At 40.2% G+C, this 22,071-nt stretch overlaps 1 protein-coding gene across 4 annotated transcripts in view; it reads left to right on the forward strand.

The window, feature by feature from the left end:
• Positions 1 to 833: 833 nt before the first annotated feature.
• The window catches only part of abl1 (c-abl oncogene 1, non-receptor tyrosine kinase), a 34,166-nt gene continuing 12,928 nt past the window's right edge, over positions 834 to 22,071 (forward strand). Inside the window, exons 1-2 of one of the 4 annotated variants that reach the window (XM_012916721.5) lie at positions 834 to 1,387; positions 2,136 to 2,490. In XM_012916721.5, the coding sequence (XP_012772175.2) occupies positions 2,364 to 2,490 (127 nt within the window). In that variant the 5' untranslated portion in view covers positions 834 to 1,387; positions 2,136 to 2,363. The other 3 variants (XM_012916722.5, XM_076886511.1, XM_012916725.5) reach the window with 3 other exon arrangements.

A 22,071-nucleotide genomic window follows, 5' to 3' on the forward strand; every position in this document is an offset into this window, starting at 1 on the left:
TGTCTTTAAGTTCCCTTAAAGTGGATAATTACAACACACCAGAACACAACAATATATATGTTAGAGATTTAAATTAGGTAAATTCCTTTAGATCGTGTAAAATATATATTTATATACAATCATAGGTTCACTCCCTACAGATATCCTGATAACATGCCACCCCTGATTCTAATAAGTATCTCAAAGTGGGATAAATGTTGAGTTAGATGCTTTAAAACTGAGTAAAGTAACCAAATAGGGCGAAAGGCGGGGTACACCCTGGACAGGTCGCCAGTCTGTCGCAGGGCCAACACACAGGGACAGACAACCATTCACACTCACATTCACTCCTAGTGACAATTTGGATTAATCAATTAACCTATCCCCACAAGCTGCATGTCTTTGGACGGTGGGAGGAAGCCGGAGTACCCGGAGAGAACCCACGCAAACACGGGGAGAACATGCAAACTCCACACAGAAAGACCCCGGCCTGATGGTGGAATTGAACTCAGGACCTTCTTGCTGTGCGGCAACAGTGCTAACCACCATGCCACCGTGCTGCCCAAGTTTGATATGCCAAAAATCATATATCCATACATATATCCTGAAGACAATTAGGCCTGGGCTAGATCATATTCTTGAGCAGTGAGTTCTTTATGGCTTTGATCAAATCCACCATTATATGTGTGGGTGGATGAACCTTTAACCTGTGTACCTTCAGCTTTTCTCCCCTGTGTGAGCGTACTCTCTCTGCCTCAGCGTGGCTGCAGTGTTGCTGCTCTCCCAGCACAACAAACCTTTGCTCTAGTCCTCCTGTGCTAGTCCACGCACGTACGTGACGTCGTACGTCGCCCCACCCACCCAGTAAACCACCTTGCGTATGGAAGTATGGCGGCCCCAGCTACAGAACTACTACTCGGCCAAAGTTTACTGCTGCGATTTTCACGTGAAAGCTATGAATAAGTACGAGAGCCAGGGGTTCGGTAACGAAGAGCTCGGCGACTGTGAACAGAGGAAAGGACTTGTAAAAAGAGTCGTCGCTCTCTGCCCGGCTGAGTTGCCTCGATTTGCCTTGATTAAAGTGCCTTTTAGTCCGGGTACCGCAGGGGAAGAAACTCCGCAAGACGAAAAAGTGGACACGGAAGTTTGAAACCAACTGTGGCTTTGGAAAGACCAGCTGCAAAGTGTTGAAAGGGTGGCGGTCAAATCATGTTTTTGTGAGACGTTTAAGTGCACTTGTCGGCGGTTTCCCTACCAGCGAGCCAGCGACAGCCAACTGTTGCCTGCTTGGTGTGCATTTAAGGGTCTGGCGCTGCATACCACCAGCAGTTGGTTAGCTTTCATGGCTATCTCCAACATTAGCTTAAGGTCGCCAGCTAACAAATCATATATATGTTTCTGTGACCGTGTAAGTTTCTGTAAACACTTGTTTTTACTCCCCACGGCGTTCGTAACTAGAGCAAAAGTTTGCTTTATCTGGCACATTTACTTCAGTGCCTGTTACTGATGATTAAATGATCTTTTTTTTCATTATTATTTTTTTTAACTTTGGTATTCCAATAAAATAAGGGCAGTATTGTTATGGCTATCAATACTTGCTACTTTTCTTGCTTTTTCTCTCCGTGACTAGTTTTTAAATCTAACACTTGGCAGTTTTTTTTGCATATCTATAATAGAATAAAATAGAATAGCCCTTTATTGTCATTGTACAACTAAATTATGGGTGCTCCACACCAACTGTGCGGAATAAAATGTAAATGGTAGATAGCAGGAATAAATATGAGTGTATCTTAACCTAGATTAGGGGTTTTAATAGCTATCTTTTTTATTTAAAGAGCCTTGAGGCAACTGATATTGTGTTTGGCGCTATATAGATAAAACTGAATTGAATAGACGGGCATTAAAATTAGAAAATTTAGCTGACGTTTAGGTTATAGGGAACAAGGGAAAACTAATTTGTATAGAAAAGGAAACACCTGACATCACAATTAAAGTGGAACACAATAAAACTAAATGAGCAGTTAAGATTAGCTTGTGGTTTGTTATTTGGCACATAAACTACCAGTCAAATTAGTTCTTGTTTTATTTTGACTTTAGGGTCATATATCTTTGTGTTAAATGAAATCATCACTGAATCTTGTTTTATTTGTCTCTAGATCGCTGTGAAATGTCCTGTAAAGCACTCACACTCCATTAATGCATGATAAACAGAGACATACTGGAGCATCACTGATTTGTGCTGGTGACCTCCATCACCTAAATTCTGGGAGGGGAGTGCCCGAGCCAGGGGAACGGATTCTTTTCTTTTCCCAATCTCCTCTTTTCCTGGTGGGCAACTGAGTCCAGCTTGGAGAGTCCCGGCTGCGGCCTGGCACCCTGCCCTTATGGGGCAGCAGCCGGGGAAGCTTGTAGGGGACCAGAGGAGACCCAGTTTGCCGGCCTTCATCAAGGGCTCGAAGAAGGAATCATCACGCCATGGGAACCAGCCCTGTAATGTTTTTGCTGTGCACGGTAAGATCAAATGTTTTTGTCACTTATTACGTTGACAGCAAATGGATTTCCTAAAGTATAATAAATTTGCTCAGTAGGGGAAATTCTTGATTGTTGAAGTGTGCATGTGTGCATTTTGAAGCTTTTTTTTGTTTGTTTTTTTGAATATCTTGTGTGGGCATTGGCCTGAAATCAAGCACAAAAAAATTCATTGTTATTTTTGACTCTCCCTGTGACAAACATTTTTTCAGCAGAATAAATCCCACAGTGAAAATGCACTTACTGGAGCAACCACTGTACATATTAGCCAAAGCTAAACATCGATTATGATCTGACTAATTAATCAATGAAGATAAAATAAATTGCTGTCCAGCTGCTATATTTATGTTCTTTTTAAATTTTACACACTTTGTGCATAAAAAACAGTATATTTTTAAAGCTCATTTTTAAGAAAAACGATGACATGTAGCTTGTATTTGATGGAAATCTATTAGTAAACATTACCAAATTAACTGTTTACTAATAGATTGAGGAGATGAGTTTACACTTGACCCTTTACAAGATGTAACTTAGTTTATTAAATGTGTGTTTATTATAATAATGACCTCCACAGATGGAAGCAATGTTCTAATGTAATGTCATAAAAGTTTTTTGAGCTTCTTGGGCACAGAAATGCCTTTAAACCTTCAACACAGTCTTTAAAATATTTTTAGCAAATGTGTGCAGTATGCTGAGGGTTTTTCTGACTTTACACTGTCAGACACACGAGATAAACTTTGAGTGACTGCTCATTGTCAACATGTCAAATCTTAACATGAGTGATCAGTCCAGGAATGTTTGGTAGTTTGGTTTAAAAATATACTTCAATGATTAATGGAATATCAGAATAGTTGCATTGTTTCTCCACACCTTTGCCTCTGGGTAAGACTGGCATACTGTTGGTGCAGAGCTTCACCACGTGTGAGAGAGAAGTCTTACCTGGGTGTGTGTCGTCTTTGTGGTTGGCGGGAAGTGCATCGTTTATGTCCATTTAAAGCCGTCTGATTTTGTTTCTGTTTTTCTGCTGGTTTGAGTCTCTTGTTTTTTGTCCACATATTCGATCAGAGCAGACTTCCATAGTTTTAAACATTGCTTATGAAACACTGTCATGTCATGTATTACTTTGCCTCATGTTTCTGTCATTGCTAGCTTATTATTTTCTAGTTTGACTAGTAAAACTGTCTTTGTCTAAATGTGTTGCCCAGAATAGTTAAACCTAAAAAATAAAAAGGTGCAGGAAGGCTTGCACTCTGTTCTAGATCAAAAAAGAAATGTATGATAGTAGGATTTTTAATTTGCCCCTGTAAACTTTTTTAATTGGTCTTAAATTTTCTGCAGTGAGGGGTTCAGATCAAACAGGAAGTAGATTATTACTGCATTAAGCATTTCTGTCTAAAGACCAGACATGCACCGATTGTGAAATTCATGGGTAATATCAGTGTTTAGAATATGGCTGAGTGTCGATTCTGATGGGTTTTTTTGTGTTATGTTTCCTGTGTTTACAAAATCTACAGAGGTATAAATGTTTTTGAAACCTTTCAGCTCTGCACACGTTCTTTTAACATTTATACACCAGTGCAAAGTTATTAATCACTGGCATCTGTAAATGTCATTTTAGTGGTGAACTTTTGCAGTATTGATACTGGCTGATTCCTGGGTGCACCCCTATGTGAGGCATCAGTGGAAAGAGAGGTAAACAGATATTATCAATGTAGAAGACAATTTTTCAAAGTAATGGAAGGGCTGCAGAAAAAAGATACTCATTATTATCAGAGATGCATCTTTTTTTAATTTAATTTTTAATATGATTTTTAATTAGTGGATGTGAATCATGCATCTAGCTAACTGATAGGTTAACCGAATGTGTCTTTAGCGTTGTGATTGCCTTGGCAGGATTGCTTTCCACTGACTCTAAAGCTTGCTTAACACAGTGGGGAACAGGACATCGAAGGTCATGCAAACAGAATGAAATTGTGTGCTGGTAAATGGATCGAATTTTGTAAAGGGTTACTGACATGGGATGCATTTGCTTTTCCTTTCTATCCCTTTCCTCTTGTGATGTGCAGGTTAGACCGTAAGAGGGGATGTGAGTCACAGTGCAAGAGGAGGGCAAGATCAACACATGATTTTATGTTTTGTTTTTTTCTTCAAACTAGTTAAAACTAGGATCTTTAGAACCATGCTGCTTCTCAGCAGGCAGGTTCAGACCTCTGCATGCAGCTGCTTGGGAAAGAGACAGAGGTAGTGAGGGGCAAGCAAAGACCTGTTTCTGTTCTTGGCACTTCTGCATGCTGTGTGTGTAGGTATGTACTGTGTTTAGGCATGGTTAGCTTGTACAGAACTATTCCATTTTTAGCTTTCACCATGTGTGTTTCAAATTGCAGTGTGTGCGTGCTTAAGTTAATCATACAACTGTGTAGTTCAATAGTTAAAGTACATAGTTAGTTAACTGAAATGAATCTTAAAAACCAGAATATGGGGGAATTAACTGAAAAAATGCAAAATGTTTCATTGACATTGTTGCGTTTGTTGGGGAGAAAACTTACAGACATACAGTACAGGACTTCAGAGTCACACTGCTAGCGATCAAAGATTTATGTAAATTTGACAAGCTGAACGCATTCTGTAATGCACAGGAGATACGGCATGAGATCGGCTGTAGACCATTGTCAGTCAATCAGGACGCAGATCACAATACATTATGGGAAAAAAAAAAAAGCAAAGAAATTAGCGAAACAGCGAGGCCACGAAAGGTGAACTGCATTATAGCGAGGGACCACTGTACTGCAGTTTGTGTTGTGTTTCTATCCATCTATCCATTTTCTCCTGGTGATCCTTTTCAGGGTTGCGGGAGGCAAATCCCAGCTACCACAGGGTACATCCTGGACAGGTCGCCAGTCTGTCGCAGGACTAACACATAGAGACAAACAACCATTTGCACTCACATTCACACCTATAGGCAATTTAGAACGACCAATTAACTTAACCCCACTAACTGCATGTCTTTGGACTGTGGGAGGAAGCCGGAGTACCCGGAGAGAACCTACGCAAACACAGGGAGAACATACAAACTACACACAGAAAGTGCTTCCATTTGGTTGAATAAGTTGTTACTTTGTAGCGCAGAGACAACTTTACAACACCCTTCATGTGTCATTTATTCTTGGTTAACATCACTTGTTCTAAACTGATGATTTCCTTACTAAAAATGATGAGGGTGAAGAACATTGATTTCTGTCTTTTAATGTAGTGTTATGGTGCCATTACACCCACCGTTCTTGGCCTTGCGAAGGGTGCAACACTCCAAAAGTGACATGCATTTGCTGGGTCAAGCCACGCTTTGGTTTCATTTTGGCCAGTGGTGCACCTCTTGACTTTTGTAACCTTGTGTGGGTGCCGCAGCTGATGTCACAGAGTTAAAGCCACTACAGAGATTCAGAGGTTATACACAAAGAGATTTTTAAAAAGTTAGTGCCTGTGACAGCACCGATAGGCTCCAGTGGGCCCGAAATTCTGAATAAGTGCTTATAAAAATGATGGATGATTTTTTTGTTTTGTTTTATACTTCAGCACAACTAGCCAGAGAAAAAATATCTGTTTATGGAAAGTGGGATGTGTATGTGACTGCGAGTCATGTATTTGTATTGTAAAACCCATTGTGGACTTAAATTATCCTCTGACAAATGAAACACATAAAAGGAAGTAAAACTATTAAAAAGTAAAAATCACAGCAAACTAGAATTGAGCAGACAAACCCTGGAAAGTGAAACTAAAATGAATCTGGAAGAATTCACCAGATTTTCAGTCAATGTGTCCGTAGAGCTGGGCGATAGAACGATAACGATATGTATCGCGATATAACTTTTACTCGATAGAGAAATTAAGCTATCGCGATAGACTTCGCCGCTCTTGTCCTCTTAAAATAAAAATTTTTTTTAAAAAAAAGGTCAGCCAATCCAAACTAAGTAGCGCAGAGCCGAACCAATCACAGCCGCAGCGTCACGTCGCGTGACTTGTTACATACAGCACAAGTGCCAAGCCGCACGTGTGTTTGTTTGGGAAGCAGGCAGTGGGGGGTAATAATAATAATAATAATAATGGATTGGATTTATATAGCGCTTTTCAAGGCACCCAAAGCGCTTTACAATGCCACTATTCATTCACTCTCACATTCATACACTGGTGGAGGCAAGCTACGGTTGTAGCCACAGCTGCCCTGGGTAATGGAGCCAGCGCGTAATGGAGGAAATGAGTGTGCCGACTAGAAAAATCTACCGAGCGTGACCGAAGAGAAAACAGATGACGGTTCCAATGCCGGAGAGATTGTCGAACGGAAGAGCCATAGAAGTTCCGTAGTGTGAAGGTATTTCGGCTATTTCAAGTCTGACAAAAAACAGAGTAGCGTGCACTGTAAATTGTGCCGAAAGCAAGTCTGGAAATACAATAAACTGGTGCATGCGTCACACTGTGCGCCACGTTATTGTTTCGGTGAAATGAATTTCTACAATACTGTTACTGTTAATTCTACTCTCTGCAGTGTTTAAATGCTTACATATACACACAGTTACTGTCCCTCCACACATACGACTCGGTTCTGCTTCTATGCCCCAGCTTTGTTTACTTTTTCCCACCGAGGCTTCTAGACTTCTGATTGGCCAACATTTCTGCACGGTTAGGAATCTAGCGCCACCTGCTGCTTTGGCATGTTCATAGCAGCGTTTTCCTTCATTTCTGCCTTTATGTGTGGACGGGATTATTTTTTAAAACGAAAACGGAAAATCTCCGTTTTCAAAAACACCCGTGTACGTGTGGACGTAGCCTCAGTCTCTGACTGGAAGCGCTAATTCGTCATTCGGCTTTTGTCAGACTAAAGTAACTGTTAAAACTGTTTGAAAAGCTAAGCTATACAACAAGGAGAGATTGAGAATTTCCTTTTAGTTCTCAGTTTATTTGATACTGACAAAAGTTAGTTTTGTCTGTTCTTCTGTAAAACAAACTAAGATTTATTTTTAGAATTAATATTTTGTTTCTAAGTGGAATTGACAATTTAGTCTGTTTTTGTTTGTTCTGTTTTGAAACTTAAACGCTTTAGCGGCTGCCTTTTGTGTAGTTTGCAATATTTGCCTTTATTTATCTGAAAAAGTCTCATGTTCCTTAAGTACATCTACCCTGTTGAACTTCCATCCATCCATCCATTCGCTTCCGCTTATCCTTTTCAGGGTCGCGGGGGGCGCTGGAGCCTATCCCAGCTGTCATAGGGCGAGAGGCGGGGTACACCCTGGACAGGTCACCAGTCTGTCGCAGGGCCAACACACAGGGACAGACAACCATTCGCACTCACATTCACTCACACATTCACACCTAGTGACAATTTGGATTATCCAATTAACCTATCCCCACAAGCTGCATGTCTTTGGACGGTGGGAGGAAGCCGGAGTACCCGGAGGGAACCCACGCAAACACGGGGAGAACATGCAAACTCCACACAGAAAGACCCCGGCCTGATGTTGGAATTGAACTCAGGACCTTCTTGCTGTGCGGCAACAGTGCTAACCACCGTGCCACCGTGCTGCCTACCTGTTGAACTTATTATGGGAAATAAATATTTAAATAAAAACAAGCTGCTGATTATTTCACATTTTACTTGTGAGCAACGGCACATTTAAATCTTACAAATATAGTTATTTGGCTTATATCGTGATAGATATCGTTATCGCCTGAAATGAAAAAAACATATCGTGATATGAAAAAATCTCATATCGCCCAGCTCTATGTGTCCGTGGTTGGTGTCAGCATAAAATTTTCTTTAGTTAGATATCTTCTCTTTAGATGTTCCAGCAACCGCTTTAAAGTGCACCACTTGCAAGCTGTAAGAAATTAAATGGCTGCATAGAAAGACTTAAAATAATTCTTTTCCTTTGTTTTCATTCCCTGAAATGGGCTGACGCTGGAAACAGGACAGCTGTGAACGTTTTGGAGAAAAGAAAAGACTTTCTATCTTTTTTTTAAGGCTTGCAACAATATTATCTGACTGTGCTTTAATATTTGAAGTACCCAAATGTTGGTGGTATAAAAAGGGAAATTCGCCCCCTGGTGGTCACATTTATTTATGGGGTTGTGTTTTAGTACAGTGAAGTGGTGACCCAGATACCATTTCATATAAAAAGTGTGCTTAATAACCTAGGATTTAGGTTTCTGTGGGGTTTTTTCACATCAGCAGTTAAAGCAACACCTGCAAACCACAGGACAAACTGTAAACCAATGCCATCACAATGTTATTACGTGGATATTGTGGCCCAAGTGCAAGCAGTTCCTATTAGCAATAATTTGGTGCGTTTATTGTGAAATTATGTAAAACAAACAACCATAATGTAAGGATGGGAGTGTTTGTAACCACCACTGTACAAAAACATACAAGAGAATGCACTTAATCACAAATACAAAAGTGCAGTTTCAAAGCAAATGTAAAGATTTTAGTGTAAAATGATACATTTAAATATTGCAGGTTTGTGGTTGTACAATGCTTCTTTGGAAACAGAAAACACAGATTGATTGTAATTGCAGATAATTTTAGTTTGTAGGCAACAAAAAGCGACCATTGCTAACCTGCGGTCATCAGCCATGTGAGGTGGGTTGCAGAAAACCTCTTGCATGTAGATACTTGCTTGGATATTTGTCAGCATGAGCACAACAGGACTTTTCTTCATCCTGCACTTTTTCATTATTTGATGCCCTGAAGAAAGCCTGGCAGGGCTTGAAAGTATGTTCAGGGCACAGAGAGGGAGATGATTCCTGTTTCTATTTGCTAATTTCTATTTTGGGTTTTTGGATATTAGAGCAACACAATATTCTGGTTAACATAGAAAAGTTGTCACGTATATCAGTGGTTAAATTAATAAGCCAACTGACTTGCATGTTTATGAGGGACTGGTAAATCTTGATGGTGGGAATCACCGGAGACCCCGTGATATAATTGTTATCATGATACTTAAATCCCACTATGATATCTTTGCGTTTTTAAACATTCTGTAAAATGCTTGGTAGTGCAGTAAGGTATATCATGATATATTACAATTTATGACCTTTAAACTTTAAATTCTAATCTGTCTATATTGCCCTATGTTCCCCTCATTTCAGTCATTTTGATTGCTGGAAAATGGCTCAACACTGTCATAAATGCTACATGCACCTGACAAACTGAACTGTTTGTATTACAGTCCAACTTAACTGAATGCAAACATGTGGGCTGCTGTGCTTTTACAGGTATTTTGAATGTGAGCCAGCAGCTGCCAGTCCTCAGTGAGATAGTCAGCTGTTACAGACACAGGAATATGCAGGCCGTGACGATCACGCGTCGCAAGTTAATGCAACCCTTTCTGCTGTAGCCTACCTTTCGTCAACTTCACGCTTCGCTTCTGTCTCGGTGCAGCTGCGTCTGTTGAAGCTGCATGTGGGAATATCTGGCTGTTTTGAGCATGTAAACAAAAGCTGTCGTTTTCCACAATGTTGCATGGACACGGGTCTTTGCACTTAAAGTAGGTGATTGATTGATTTTTGTCCTTTTGGCTTTGTCAACTTAAGAGTGAGCTGATGTAAGGTTAGCTTTGTAGTCCTTGGATAATGTTATGTGAGGATGGTGGCGTGTTAGATGAGCCCTCATGTCGTAGTATTCCTGGAGTGTTTTACTTTCGTGTGACACTCTTGCATATCCCAGCAGCAAACAGTGTTCTCTTTATTTATTTTTTTCTCTGATGCCACTCTCTTTCTTCCTGCACGCTGACCATCACCTCTTTGACCCCTTAAAAAATAAAAATAAAAAACCCCTCAACAACACTACCCAATGGACTGAAAAGCAATTGATTTTTACTATTAGAGCTCTAAAAAGTTCAATTAGTATTTATAGTTCATGTAACAAGATAAACTTTTGTCCCTTGCAAAATGTTATGCTATAGAGAGCCTAAAGTTGTAGCGCTAAATGAAGCAGCAGTAAAACTGGTCACGTGCAGGAAGTATACCTGATTTCGAAAACATGGTCATTTATAGTGGTGATAGATGGTCATAACTACTGGAGATGCCATGCTCCAGAATGCAAACTTGGGTATTTGTAAAACATTTAGTTTTTGCTGGATCTACTTCAGATTTTATTAATTAGAGAAAAAAATCGTAACTGTGCAAATGAGGATTCTTTGAGCTTTGGAGTGATTTAAGCAAGTTAACATTGCCTTTATAAAGTTGTCCTAGAGAGCAGACAGTGACATCATTTGATATCTGTGTATTTTCCTGCAGCAGCTGCATTTAGCATGTATCCAGTGAGGGAATCCGTTTCTCTTGTAGTCAGTAACTGACTCTTTTTTGGCTGGAACTTGAGGAATCTATACAGTCTAGACACCAAATCTCCTCCCACGATCCCCGTGGGTCCTGAAGATGGAAGGAGGGGGGTCTGTGTGTGTCCGTGTGTACGTCTGTGTGTACATACGCACCCACATACATACCCACAGAGCAGGCGCCTCATAGTAATACTCATTCAGGCCAGCTGTTAGGCCACTGGTGGCTTTTCCCTTACCGTGGCAGACCCTGTCTCTACACTAATGGACACAAAGGTCTTCTGCAACTCCCAACCAAGGGGACTTTTCTTTTATCTAATGTTTAGTTCCTAATCTCGACAGTGGTTGGTTAGTCTTTGGTGATGCTGTCATGTTGTCATACTGTGTTGGGAAATGTGAGTAAAATAAATTTGCCCCTGTCTGGATGACACATTGCTGATTAGTAAGCATTTCCTCTCTCATTAGGTCTTGACCACCTGGAAAAGAGTCTGCTTGCAGCCACAGTAGCCAAAACGGCTGTCTGTATAAATCAAGGTAGTCTATGCCTTACTAGTTTTCGTCTGTTGCACTGAAGAGACACTATTTTGGTTTTAAACCTTCTTTAATGAGCAGGCTTACATTGTCGAGGGATTTAGACAGTAGACAGTATTGAGCAGTTATTAAAACCTGCTGTAAATGGGCTTTTCCCCATTTTAACATGCCTGTAGAAAAGAGCACAGATTCAACTCTTAATGATATTGTCACGCTAAGCTGCGATTAATCAGTATGCACAACAGCGGAACAAAGCACCTAAATAAATAATTCAGCTGTCATTAATGCTGTTGTTTTTACCCGTAGTCTTTCTTTACCGTGACATGTCCAAATGTTTTCCTTCAGAAAGGCCTATTGTGTAACTGTTATCTGACCAGTATGATGATATCGTCAATGGGTTCCGGCCAAGGCCTCTTCATCCTCCACTCCGTTTCCTGGGGAATAACATATGTTTATATGTGATCTGTTGCTCCAGGCTCCGTTGAGTGATATTGTCTATTATTCACAGTTAAAAAAACAAAACAAACAAACAAAATAGAAAAAAACAAAAGAGAGAGAGAGATGCACACACACACCACTACAGCAGTGGAGAGAAGAATGCAACCTCTTATGCATTCCTCTCTCAAATAACTGGTGCAATCCCCCTTTCTGTTTTGCAAGTTGTTTTCCATTCAGATCATGCCGTATATCACATTCTTAAAGGAGACATATTATTATGTTCTTTTCTGACTTCATTATTTTATTGTTGGACACTACTTGAGTAACTTTGCATGAATTGGGACTTAGTTCAGCTGCTCTTTGAACGAATCTGTTTTTAGCTCTATCACTTTGTCTTTTAACCCACTTTCCTTCTACCTGGCTTTCCTGAGATGATTATATTATGGATATTTGCTCTGTTTGACATCACGCATAGCCGACAGTAAGAAAAAAAACAACAACTCTCAAATGGAGTGTGCAGAGCAGTCCAAAGCCCAAATTTTTGGCTCACAGGTATTTTTTGCAGACATTATTTTAAACAATGGCCATGTTTCATATGAGCCGATTAAACAGTGCAGCAGTACGTACATGAAAGAAAGTAATAGGTTCCCTTTTAAAGAGCTGTAAATTGAGCTGCACGCATGCCTACATGTAATTACGTTAACCTGAAGTAAAGAGATCCCAAATGGCAGCAAAGAAAGGAAAAAAGTGACACTAGGGCTAAACCAAAGCGTAAACCAAAGCCTTTTCGATATACGTAGGGCACACAATGTTTTAAACAAAACAATTGAAAGTGTATGCATGTGGATTTAGGACAAACAGTCCTGTTGAGTCACTGACTCTCACCCTGGTTTTTGTTATTTGAAATCACTTCAGCATCAGAAACACTGTGTTATGAAATCTCAGCTTGTGATTGCGCCGTTTCTGACTAGAAAATAAGTATTTACTGAACCATCTGTGTTTGTTTAAAGCTTTTGTAGCCAAGTTAGACTGTCTTTGTTGATAGATTGCTCAAACTTGAATCGGCTTCTTTTATGTTGGCATCACTACAGTTTTCGTTGTCTCAGTGCAACATGTGGGATCTTCCAACTTATCTCCCCATCGCACATACAGACTTGTGTGCTTACAGAGAACTTCCAAGTTGAGTTAGGAATGCAGCATGGGAGCTTGTCACCACCTGGTTCCATAACAAAAGCCCACACTCTGTCACACGCTCACCCTGTTCTCCACTCCGTACCCAAGCAGGCAGTCCCAGCTGTTGTTTTCTTTGCAGACAACCTGCTACCTAGCGTGCCAGCTCTTTCTTTTGGTAAACAGTTCAGCTTTACAGTTCAGAAATTCCCCCTCTTACAGATGATATGATCAAAGGCAGACATGAGGGCAGCACAAGCTGACGTTAGGGCATTTATATGTGGTCGGTGCGCCTCTGTTTGTCTTCAAAAAGTTCCAGTGTCATTTCAGTTAAGCGGGAATAAGCAACCATTCTTTGATTTGTTTTCTTTTTCCCCTTCCTGTCCAGTTTATTATGAAGTACTGTCATGCCGTCCTGTCCCTTAATGCTGTAGTAAGCTCCTCTTCATAGAGCTTTAAGAGGGGGCCTGCAATGCTCGCTCCATCTGGATCCACTTAGACTCTAAGAAGAGCATAAGCACTTCCACTGCTGCAGCCTGAGAGTCTCATAGCCTGAGTGGCTTGCTTGTGTATCTGTTGCTGTTTTTACTCCAGTGGGCATTCAGACAAATGGGTCTTTCCCCAGGCATTTAGATGTCTCTAAGACATGTAATGTTGATAGCAGGAAAACTGTGCACAAAGACTGTTTCTTTCTTTACTTTTATTTTGTTTGTCTGTGCTGTCTTGTCACTGTGTGGTCATTGTGTTACCCACTGATTTACATCCAAAAGTAGTAATAGAAGTTTTTGTGCTAACACTCTTTTCTTAATTTCTGTAGCACTGCAATCCATCTACTCACATGCAACCTTTTCTGTGCAGCTTTCTTTTTCCCTCCCGAAAGTTTGCCTTTCCTATTCTGAATCTGCATACTCATAAAATAATGTGATATATGTTTGAAATAAGCTGTTTAATGCCAGCACTCTGGGTAAACTTTCAGAGTTTTGTTAAAATCTGAAACAATACTGGATTAGCACCTATTTCTGAGCCCATTTGCTTGGCCTTTCTTCTATCCTGCTAACTTTCAGGCGTTCGCAACACAGATGATTATGTTGTCATTTTAAACATGACAAGTGACGGATTGTTGTGTATATTCGACACCGTCTGTCTTGTTTGCTCGGTATATGAAATTTTAACCCTAGGCTATCACCCATATGTTCCAGTACTCTGCAGGTTTGCATAATTATGACTTTTATGCAAGGTTTGCATCTTTCTGGCACACGCTGGACAGGCCACAACACTCCATCATGTGGAAAAATTATGTTGTGCTTAGTCACTTGATACGAGTTGCCCTATTTTTCATCTGTCATCATGATAAAATGGTTCCCTCATTCCTTTTCCAATAGGTCGGCGGGGTTTTGCTGCCAGACCGTCTGTACTAAAGATTGCTGCAAAGCTGAGCTGTTAGTATACTCTTGTCCAATCACATGGCGAGGATTAAACTATACACATGAATGTACTTGTATGGTTAGCTTCCCTTCCATCAACATTAGTAACTTATTACCACCTGCAGCTACACTTCTACAACATTAACCTTGAACTAGACCAGCAACTGTTTTCTTCTTAAGTGTCTCCCTGTGGAGAATTACGTGGAAATCTAAACCCCCTAACCTCAAGTGCAGGTCTGCATGCCTCCGACACTCTGCCTGCATTCTCTAGAGGGTCCTGGATAAACAGCCATATGTGTACCCACATGTATACATGAAACCTGATTCTTGAGTGTCTGTTCAATCAACAGATTAAGGACAACTGACAGATGCGGATTACCTTTGGTGCTAAATTGTGTACAATAAAAATTAATGTGAAATTGCTAAGCAGAGCCCACATAGCTTTGTGCCAATCGCTACACCCCATCTTGTTGTACTCTGAAAGTTTATTCAGTTTAAATGTATATTCATTATTTTTCCATAATGTAGATCTATGGAATTTATAGCATTTTTATGCACTGTGGATATGCTGGACTCTGTGCTCTTTTATGTGCGGGACAGAAATCAGGCTGATGACAACTGTAGTTTTTCATCAACTTCTAATTTTCTTCTTTGTTCCTGTTTTTATTTATCATGCAAGTCAATTGTATACCTCTGCCTTCGTTGCCTTAACACGTCATCATATGAATATGTTCCTAGCGGGTCTTTTTAATTTTGTTCGTGTTTTGGGAAGAGAAATCTGAGTCTGGGTCATGTCAGTGTTACCTGAACATCTTTGCACAAATAGTTTGAGTCTTATTATGAGCGCTCATCCCATACTTCAAGTTTTGGACAAAGAAATCAGGAAGGCAAGAGGGGGGGGGCATAGGAAATGGAGAGAGAGAGAGGGAGAGAGAGGGCTAAAAGCCACCTCGTGGGTGGATGTATGTCAGCTAACTGTTAACACACTAGGTTCAGATTATAAAACGCGAGCGAATGATTCTCCTATGATCTCACTTCCAAACAATGTGCTTCATGTTTCTCCATCTGCAACCTTTTTTCCTTTTTCCTCCATTTTTATAGCCCCTCTCCTCTTCCCCTCATCCTCATCTCCCCAACACTTTGTGACTGCGGTAAGTTAATGGGCCCTTCTCGGAGTCGGAGGGAGCCTGCATTTCTTCTTAATTGGTGTTTGGGGTGGTGCATGAGAGGAACACAAATGTTTGCCATACCAGCACTGAAGCAATGATGTAGGGCCTAGTGGCATGTGACTGAATGTTCAGGGTATTGAGTTTGTTGCTCAAAGCCAGTGAGACTTTGCCATATTGAACAATTCCCATAATTACTAATGAGACTAACAGACAAGCATACAATAGTGTGCTAAAGTACTGAGAGTATCATGGATATGTTGTTTTAGGCCCACCCATGCCAGTGCTGTTATTTGTATAGAGTCACCTCATCCTCTTGGCGGGATTCCTCTTAGTTTGAGATTTTAAAAAGCCAATCTGAGTTTGGCCGACACTTGCAGCCTCCAGAATACCCGTCAAATAAAAAAATAAAGGAAGAAAAACCCCATCACTACAGTTTAAGCTGCATCGTTCTATGTATTCATTTTCACCCTTTCCCCAGCATTGAATAAAACTTTTCCCTTAAGCTTCATCTCGTAGACAAAATAAAACAGACATACCCAATGTGACATCACTCGTCGGATTTGGAATCCATATTTTTTTATTTTTCTTAAGCAGGAGGAAAATCCCGTTTTTAATTTGTAAATCTGGAGGTGAGTTGGAACAAAGAAAGGGTGCTTTTCTGCCTGGGCAAGGAAGAGAAAAAGTTATGAAACACATCAAACAAATCTGCAATGCCTGGAGCAAAATGTACAGCGGCCAGGTGCTAACTGGTAAAACTAAATAACACTAATCAAAACTGTCAAGACAAAGAATTTGGGGTATTTTTACTCTTACAGTTAATTTTCTCTGGTCAGAATCAGTTGATGAATTGAACTTGTACCTTTTCCCCATTGTTTGATTTGTCTCACACAAAGAAAATTCCAAGCAAACCACAGTGCGTCCCTTTTGGACTAGTGGATAACATGGAGAATTTCTCTAATTATCACTTCACTTTACGACTAGTTGGTGCAGTTTGTATATTCAGGATGTCTGCGTTAGTCTGCCACATCCCTGAAATCAAAATATACCTGGCTACAGGAAGGTGTTCAGCTCAAACTTGGAGCGTAGACATGGAAGTTGGGTTGGATCAAGGTTAAATTTAGATCATTTGGAACTGTAGCGAGACCACCTACTTCAAAGGGTCTCTTTGTAGCTGATTTGGTTTTTACTCTGTTCACATCTGCACAAGCAAACTGCACCAAAGGGAAAAAAACACCAACCAGAGTTTTATTTAAGCAGACTAAACAGCGCAGGGGTGAAAGCACCCTTAGACTATAGAGTACCAAAAGTGGATACCAACACCGAAATACCTTAAGCTACACTTATAAAAAAAAAAAAAAAAAGAGAGAGACCAAAAATAGAAACGAGGTCATAGAGGTCTATGGGAAAATGGCCCTTTCTCTGTTACCTAAGTAAACACTTTCCCCACTGATTTTACAGGCTTAGTGGTTAGTTTAATCTCAAGTTGAATAAAACATGGGGCTCATTTTGTAAATTATCACAAGTGAGCAGATTGATTAGTCATTGGCCATTAAGTTTGTGGACCCTCTGATTTGGAAAGTGGAAACGTTCACCTCGAGCCTTTGTAACGGGGCTTCAGTGATGTATAGGTGAATTCACAGTGGCTATGTCCAACTGTTATACTGCCTATGATTTAAACAGAGTAATATTTTATGGACAACCTTTATTGCACACATAGGAACATAAGTTGTCATCAACCTGAGCAATGTTATTCTTACTTCCTCTGCTCTTTGCAATGTAGACTCACACTGAGCTAAAACAACACAAATGGAGGTACATGACAGAGCCTGCTACTCGACTGTGATATGAAAGAGCTAATAGTAATGAACTAGGTGCAGTGTAGACTCACATGCATTGGAAAGGGCTTTGGAGATGTTAACAAGAACTTGATTTTTAAAAAAAATATAAATCTGAGTGAGTTTTTTTTAAATAACCTTCATGCTTTCTCCTCTCTTTGTCCTTGACTGCATCAATCTACACATTAAATGAGCCACACACGAAGCCAATTATAGGTTGGACAATCATTCTAATGCTCAGTAATCAGTAATCTTTTACTAAGATGTATATACAGTCATGCGAAGAAGAATGTTTTCACAGGACTCAATGTATTTTGTTAAAAACTAAGTACACCCTTACTGGCATCCATAGGAATTAAGAGGGTAAGTAGCAGCCAGGTGCTGCTAGTCCACTTGATTAACATTCACACGTTTGCCACAGTCTTCTCAGGAATCCCTGCAAGTTCACCCCAAGGGCAGACCATGCAATGCTCAGAGAAACTGCAAAACATCTCAGACTATACAAGCCTGAGGTATCATGTTAAATTTAAATGACATCTCAATTAGATAAAAATGGAACAAGTATGGCTTGTTTGGAAGTGTTGCCAGGAGAAAGCCTCTTCTCTCTAAAACAGTGGTTTAGGTTGGTAGAATTGCATCTGAACAAAAGATTTCTGGAATAATGTCCTTTGGACCATGTACCACAGTACCATGTTTGGTGAAAGCCAAACACACACTCACCACAAACATGCTATCACTCTATAAACCAAAGAATTCTAGAGTCAGATGTGAGGCCATGTGAGGCCATTCGTCCAACAGCTTGGCTGAAATTGGGTCATGAAACAGGAGGTGTTACCTAGTCAAAGTCCAGACCTCAATCTGATTGAAATGCTCTGATGGTATCTTAAGAGAGCTTTGCATGAGAAATTGCCTGTAAACCTCAGTGAACTGAAGCAACCTAAAGAAGAGTGGGCCAAAATTCCTCCAAAAATGTGCAAGAGTCATACAAAAAATGATTTCATGTTATTGCTGTTGAAGCAGTTTCTACAGTTTCTACATGAGTCTGTAGAATCCCATGTGAAAATATTATTTTAACCAGTAGTTGATAAAGTTTACATCAGTCAACAATGTCACTGCATTCCCATTGTGTTTCAAAGATAAGTCACTGTCATCAGTATGCTTTCCTGTGTAGGGTGTATGTTTAGTCCTTGCTTTTGAAATGAAATTCCAATGAAAAGGTCAACCAGCAAACTAGCCTGACACTCCTTCTATGCATTATGGTGTCCACCCAGTCAGCTTCCCAACAACACCTACATGACTGGACTTCTGATCTCTGTATTCAACCGCATACACACAGTGAAATGTAAGTCATTTATGTGGAAAATATTTGCCAGGGGTAGTCAGAAGCATGTTAAATGCTGTGGTTTTCAAAGCAGTTTCAGGATTCAGTGTATTGATGACCAAAGGTCTTTCATATAGCATGGTGGGACAAAATAAGATGATTGAAGACTCCGTACTTTCTCACTTGTGTATTCCTGTTATGATGAATGGGGAGAACTTCTTCTTTTCTTTTCCTTTCTTTTCTTTTTTTCCTCTCTGTCTTCTAGAATATATGGTAATTTGCTTTGATGTAGGTTTTTGTAGCTATGCAGGTTGTGTAGTAATTGTTTTTCTTTGTCCTGTTGGACTACTTGATAAGTCAAGCACTGTATGTATGAAAAGATAGGCTGGTTGAAGTCTGGTCTCATCTTCCAGTTATTTTGCATTATACCTTTGTGTCTTAATATTTGTGTCTTTAAATAAAACACACACACACTCACACATATAATATAATGGTCAGTTGGGGCACAGGAGGGTGCATCTTGCATATGTTTTTAGGAATGGATTTTTAAATTTTGCTAAGAAGCTTTCGTCAAATAGTTTAGAGTTTTTGAAGTTTTTTGACAAATGCCATTGGCAGCTTTAGTAACATTCCAGACTTTGTTGCTTTTAATAATAATTTTGACTTTTTTCATGTGATTTAATTCAGTAGATTTAGTACGCTAGTGTGTTGCAACCTCCGCTTTAGTGATTAATACAGAGATAGCTGGGGGAAAGAGAGAGTTGTGAAGTTGTCCAGCAACTTCTGCCAAGGGTTATTTATTTTTCTAGTTATGGTCAAGGCAGAGACCCTGCCTCAAAACCACAGAGCCACGTATGTTTCTTGTAAAGTAAAACAAATACAAGAGACGGTGACAGGCCCTCATTTTGATTAATTTCAATATGTTGCTCACTTAATTCCCATTTCAAATGACCTGTGGTAAATGAGTGTGAAGTCCAGAGCACACAATGGCAGAAGTTATACTTTTCCCCTGTTGATTGAGCACTTTAGCTATGCCTCTAACAACCTGTTTCCAGAACAGATTCCTCAACCTGTAAACATTTCAGACGGCAGGGAGAGAGAGGAAAAACCGAGAGAGAGGGTATAGTGGCAGAAAGATGAAGGGGGGAGGGGATTTAAGCATTTTAGGAGGAGGAGTGTCTTGTAATTATCCTATGACTTCAGCAGAAAGAAAGGAGGAATTTTTTAGAAGTATACACCATCTGAGCTCTTTTCATAGTTTGAAATTAGAGCGTTTGACTCACATGTTGGCATGGGTTTTGGGATACTGGTGGGGTGTTGTTTGTATTCTTCTCGGAGAGTGTGTGTGTGGTAGTGGTCTCTCCCTCCTACTTTTGAGGTGGGAGGGCTGAGCTGATGTCATTGAGTGCAGCAAACTGAGCCTGAAAGAGGCTCTTTGTTGGCAGCTGCAGCACGAGTAGTCCCTGTGCCTCGGATACTCACTCACACAGGGGGACGGAGAGAGGAATGGCACCGCACAGACGGCCCTAGTGTGTACTCAACTGATAAATCTACAAGGCGATAAACGTTTGGACAAAATCTGCGCTATTTTGTTGGGGTTTTTTTGGTGATTGTTTAACTGTGGAGGCAACCTAAAGCCAAAGAGGGGGGAAAAAAACATGGAGACGCTCATAAGGAAAAGTTGGTAGACTTTGCCGGACAGCGGACTCTTTCTGTTTCGGAAAGGAGTGAGAACAATAATAAAAGGATACATTTCAGTTGGAAGGACTCCAGGAAAAACAAACCAATATCTATTTCTTCTTTACTTGGTGTTCTTTCCACTTTTGTCAGCTTCTTTTGGATTTTTTTATTATTCTTTTGTTGGACACATGTAGACGAGAAACGTTCAAGGGACATCTGGTTTGAACAAGCAACAATATTTTCAGCGTGAAGGGAAAGAAAGCAAATGAAAATGTTGGAGATATGCCTAAAATTGGTGGGGTGTAAATCTAAGAAAGGCCTCACGTCGTCCTCCAGCTGTTATTTGCCAGGTAAAGAAATCTAGTTTTCTGTTTCTTTTGATTTTTACAGTTTGCCATAAGAGGAACAGTCACAGGAGAGATGTGAGAAATGGAGAAAAAGTAAAGGCTTATGAGCACAGAGGAAAGAAAGAAAAGGTTGAAGTATCCACCGTGTAAAATCTCAACAATCATTTCTGGGTTCTGGAAAGTGAAGAATGGGGAGGGGAAAGCGGAGATCAAGCTCAGGGGAGGGTTGGGGAGCCCAGACACACTGGCTAGCTGGAGAGGAAAAAAGTGGAAAATGAGACGGAGAAGAGAATACAAGGAAATCTGACTCCTGCCCATGTCCCACTTAACTCTTGTTTATGTGGAGAGGGGATCTAATCTCAGTCTGCGCTCCCTTTTTCTTCTCTGCTGTATTACACTACTTCAATCTTGTTTAGTGCTCCCATAATGAAGTTAGTAGATAATGAAAGAGGGAGAGGGGGTTGTGAACTTTTTTCCTAGCGTCACGCACAGTTGATTTCCGGATTATCTATGCAACACAAGGGGAATTCAACGAAGTCCAGGACATATTGGGTCTGTGCATAGTAAAAGATTAGTACTGGGAGACTGAGTGAAGTCTTGTGTGTTCTGTAGATTGCACAACCAAATGATTTAATAGAGTTAATAGTACTTGTACGGCCCCATTGAAGTAAGTGACAGTGATAAAGAGCCTCTAACTCTTAGATCTTATTGTAGAAGGCACAACAAATCTCCTGATTATGCCTCAGGGAGGCTGTGTTTGTCTTTGATCCATGAACAAAGCAAGCTTTTTGACATTGTTGGAATAATTATATTCCATGGGCATAATAGCAGGAAGATTGTGGATATTTTCAGAGAGCTTGGGGTTTAAATGGTGTTTCTTTCATGCATAGTTGCCTACTTTTTCACCTGGTTCCTTGCTATCTCCCACGAACATCTTGCAAACATATCTACAGTCAGTAGAAGTACATCACCACTTCCTACTTCAGTCATAGCATCTTAAGCAAAAGGAATATATTAGGGTAGAAGTTTTCCCCTTTTCATTACTCATAAATATGTAATTTTGTACTAAGTGTGTTCCATCTGCAATAAATCAGCCTTTTTTTCTCTTTACCAGTTGATGGGAACTAATTGATGGGAACTAACAGCTGTACCAGCTGGTTAGTTGCATTTGTAAACTGGTTCATTAGAGATAAGTAGAATCACCAGGATGACACAGCTCCTAGTTTTTTGCAGAAATTTTCTTTCTTGCATCAGTGTTTGACTTCCAGTGCATTCCTAATGCTGATAGAAGTGCAGTCATGGCTGTAAATTCTTTAGGAGTTCC

The sequence above is a fragment of the Maylandia zebra genome, linkage group LG7 (assembly GCF_041146795.1).
Source record: "Maylandia zebra isolate NMK-2024a linkage group LG7, Mzebra_GT3a, whole genome shotgun sequence".
In the NCBI taxonomy this organism is placed as follows: domain Eukaryota; kingdom Metazoa; phylum Chordata; class Actinopteri; order Cichliformes; family Cichlidae; genus Maylandia; species Maylandia zebra.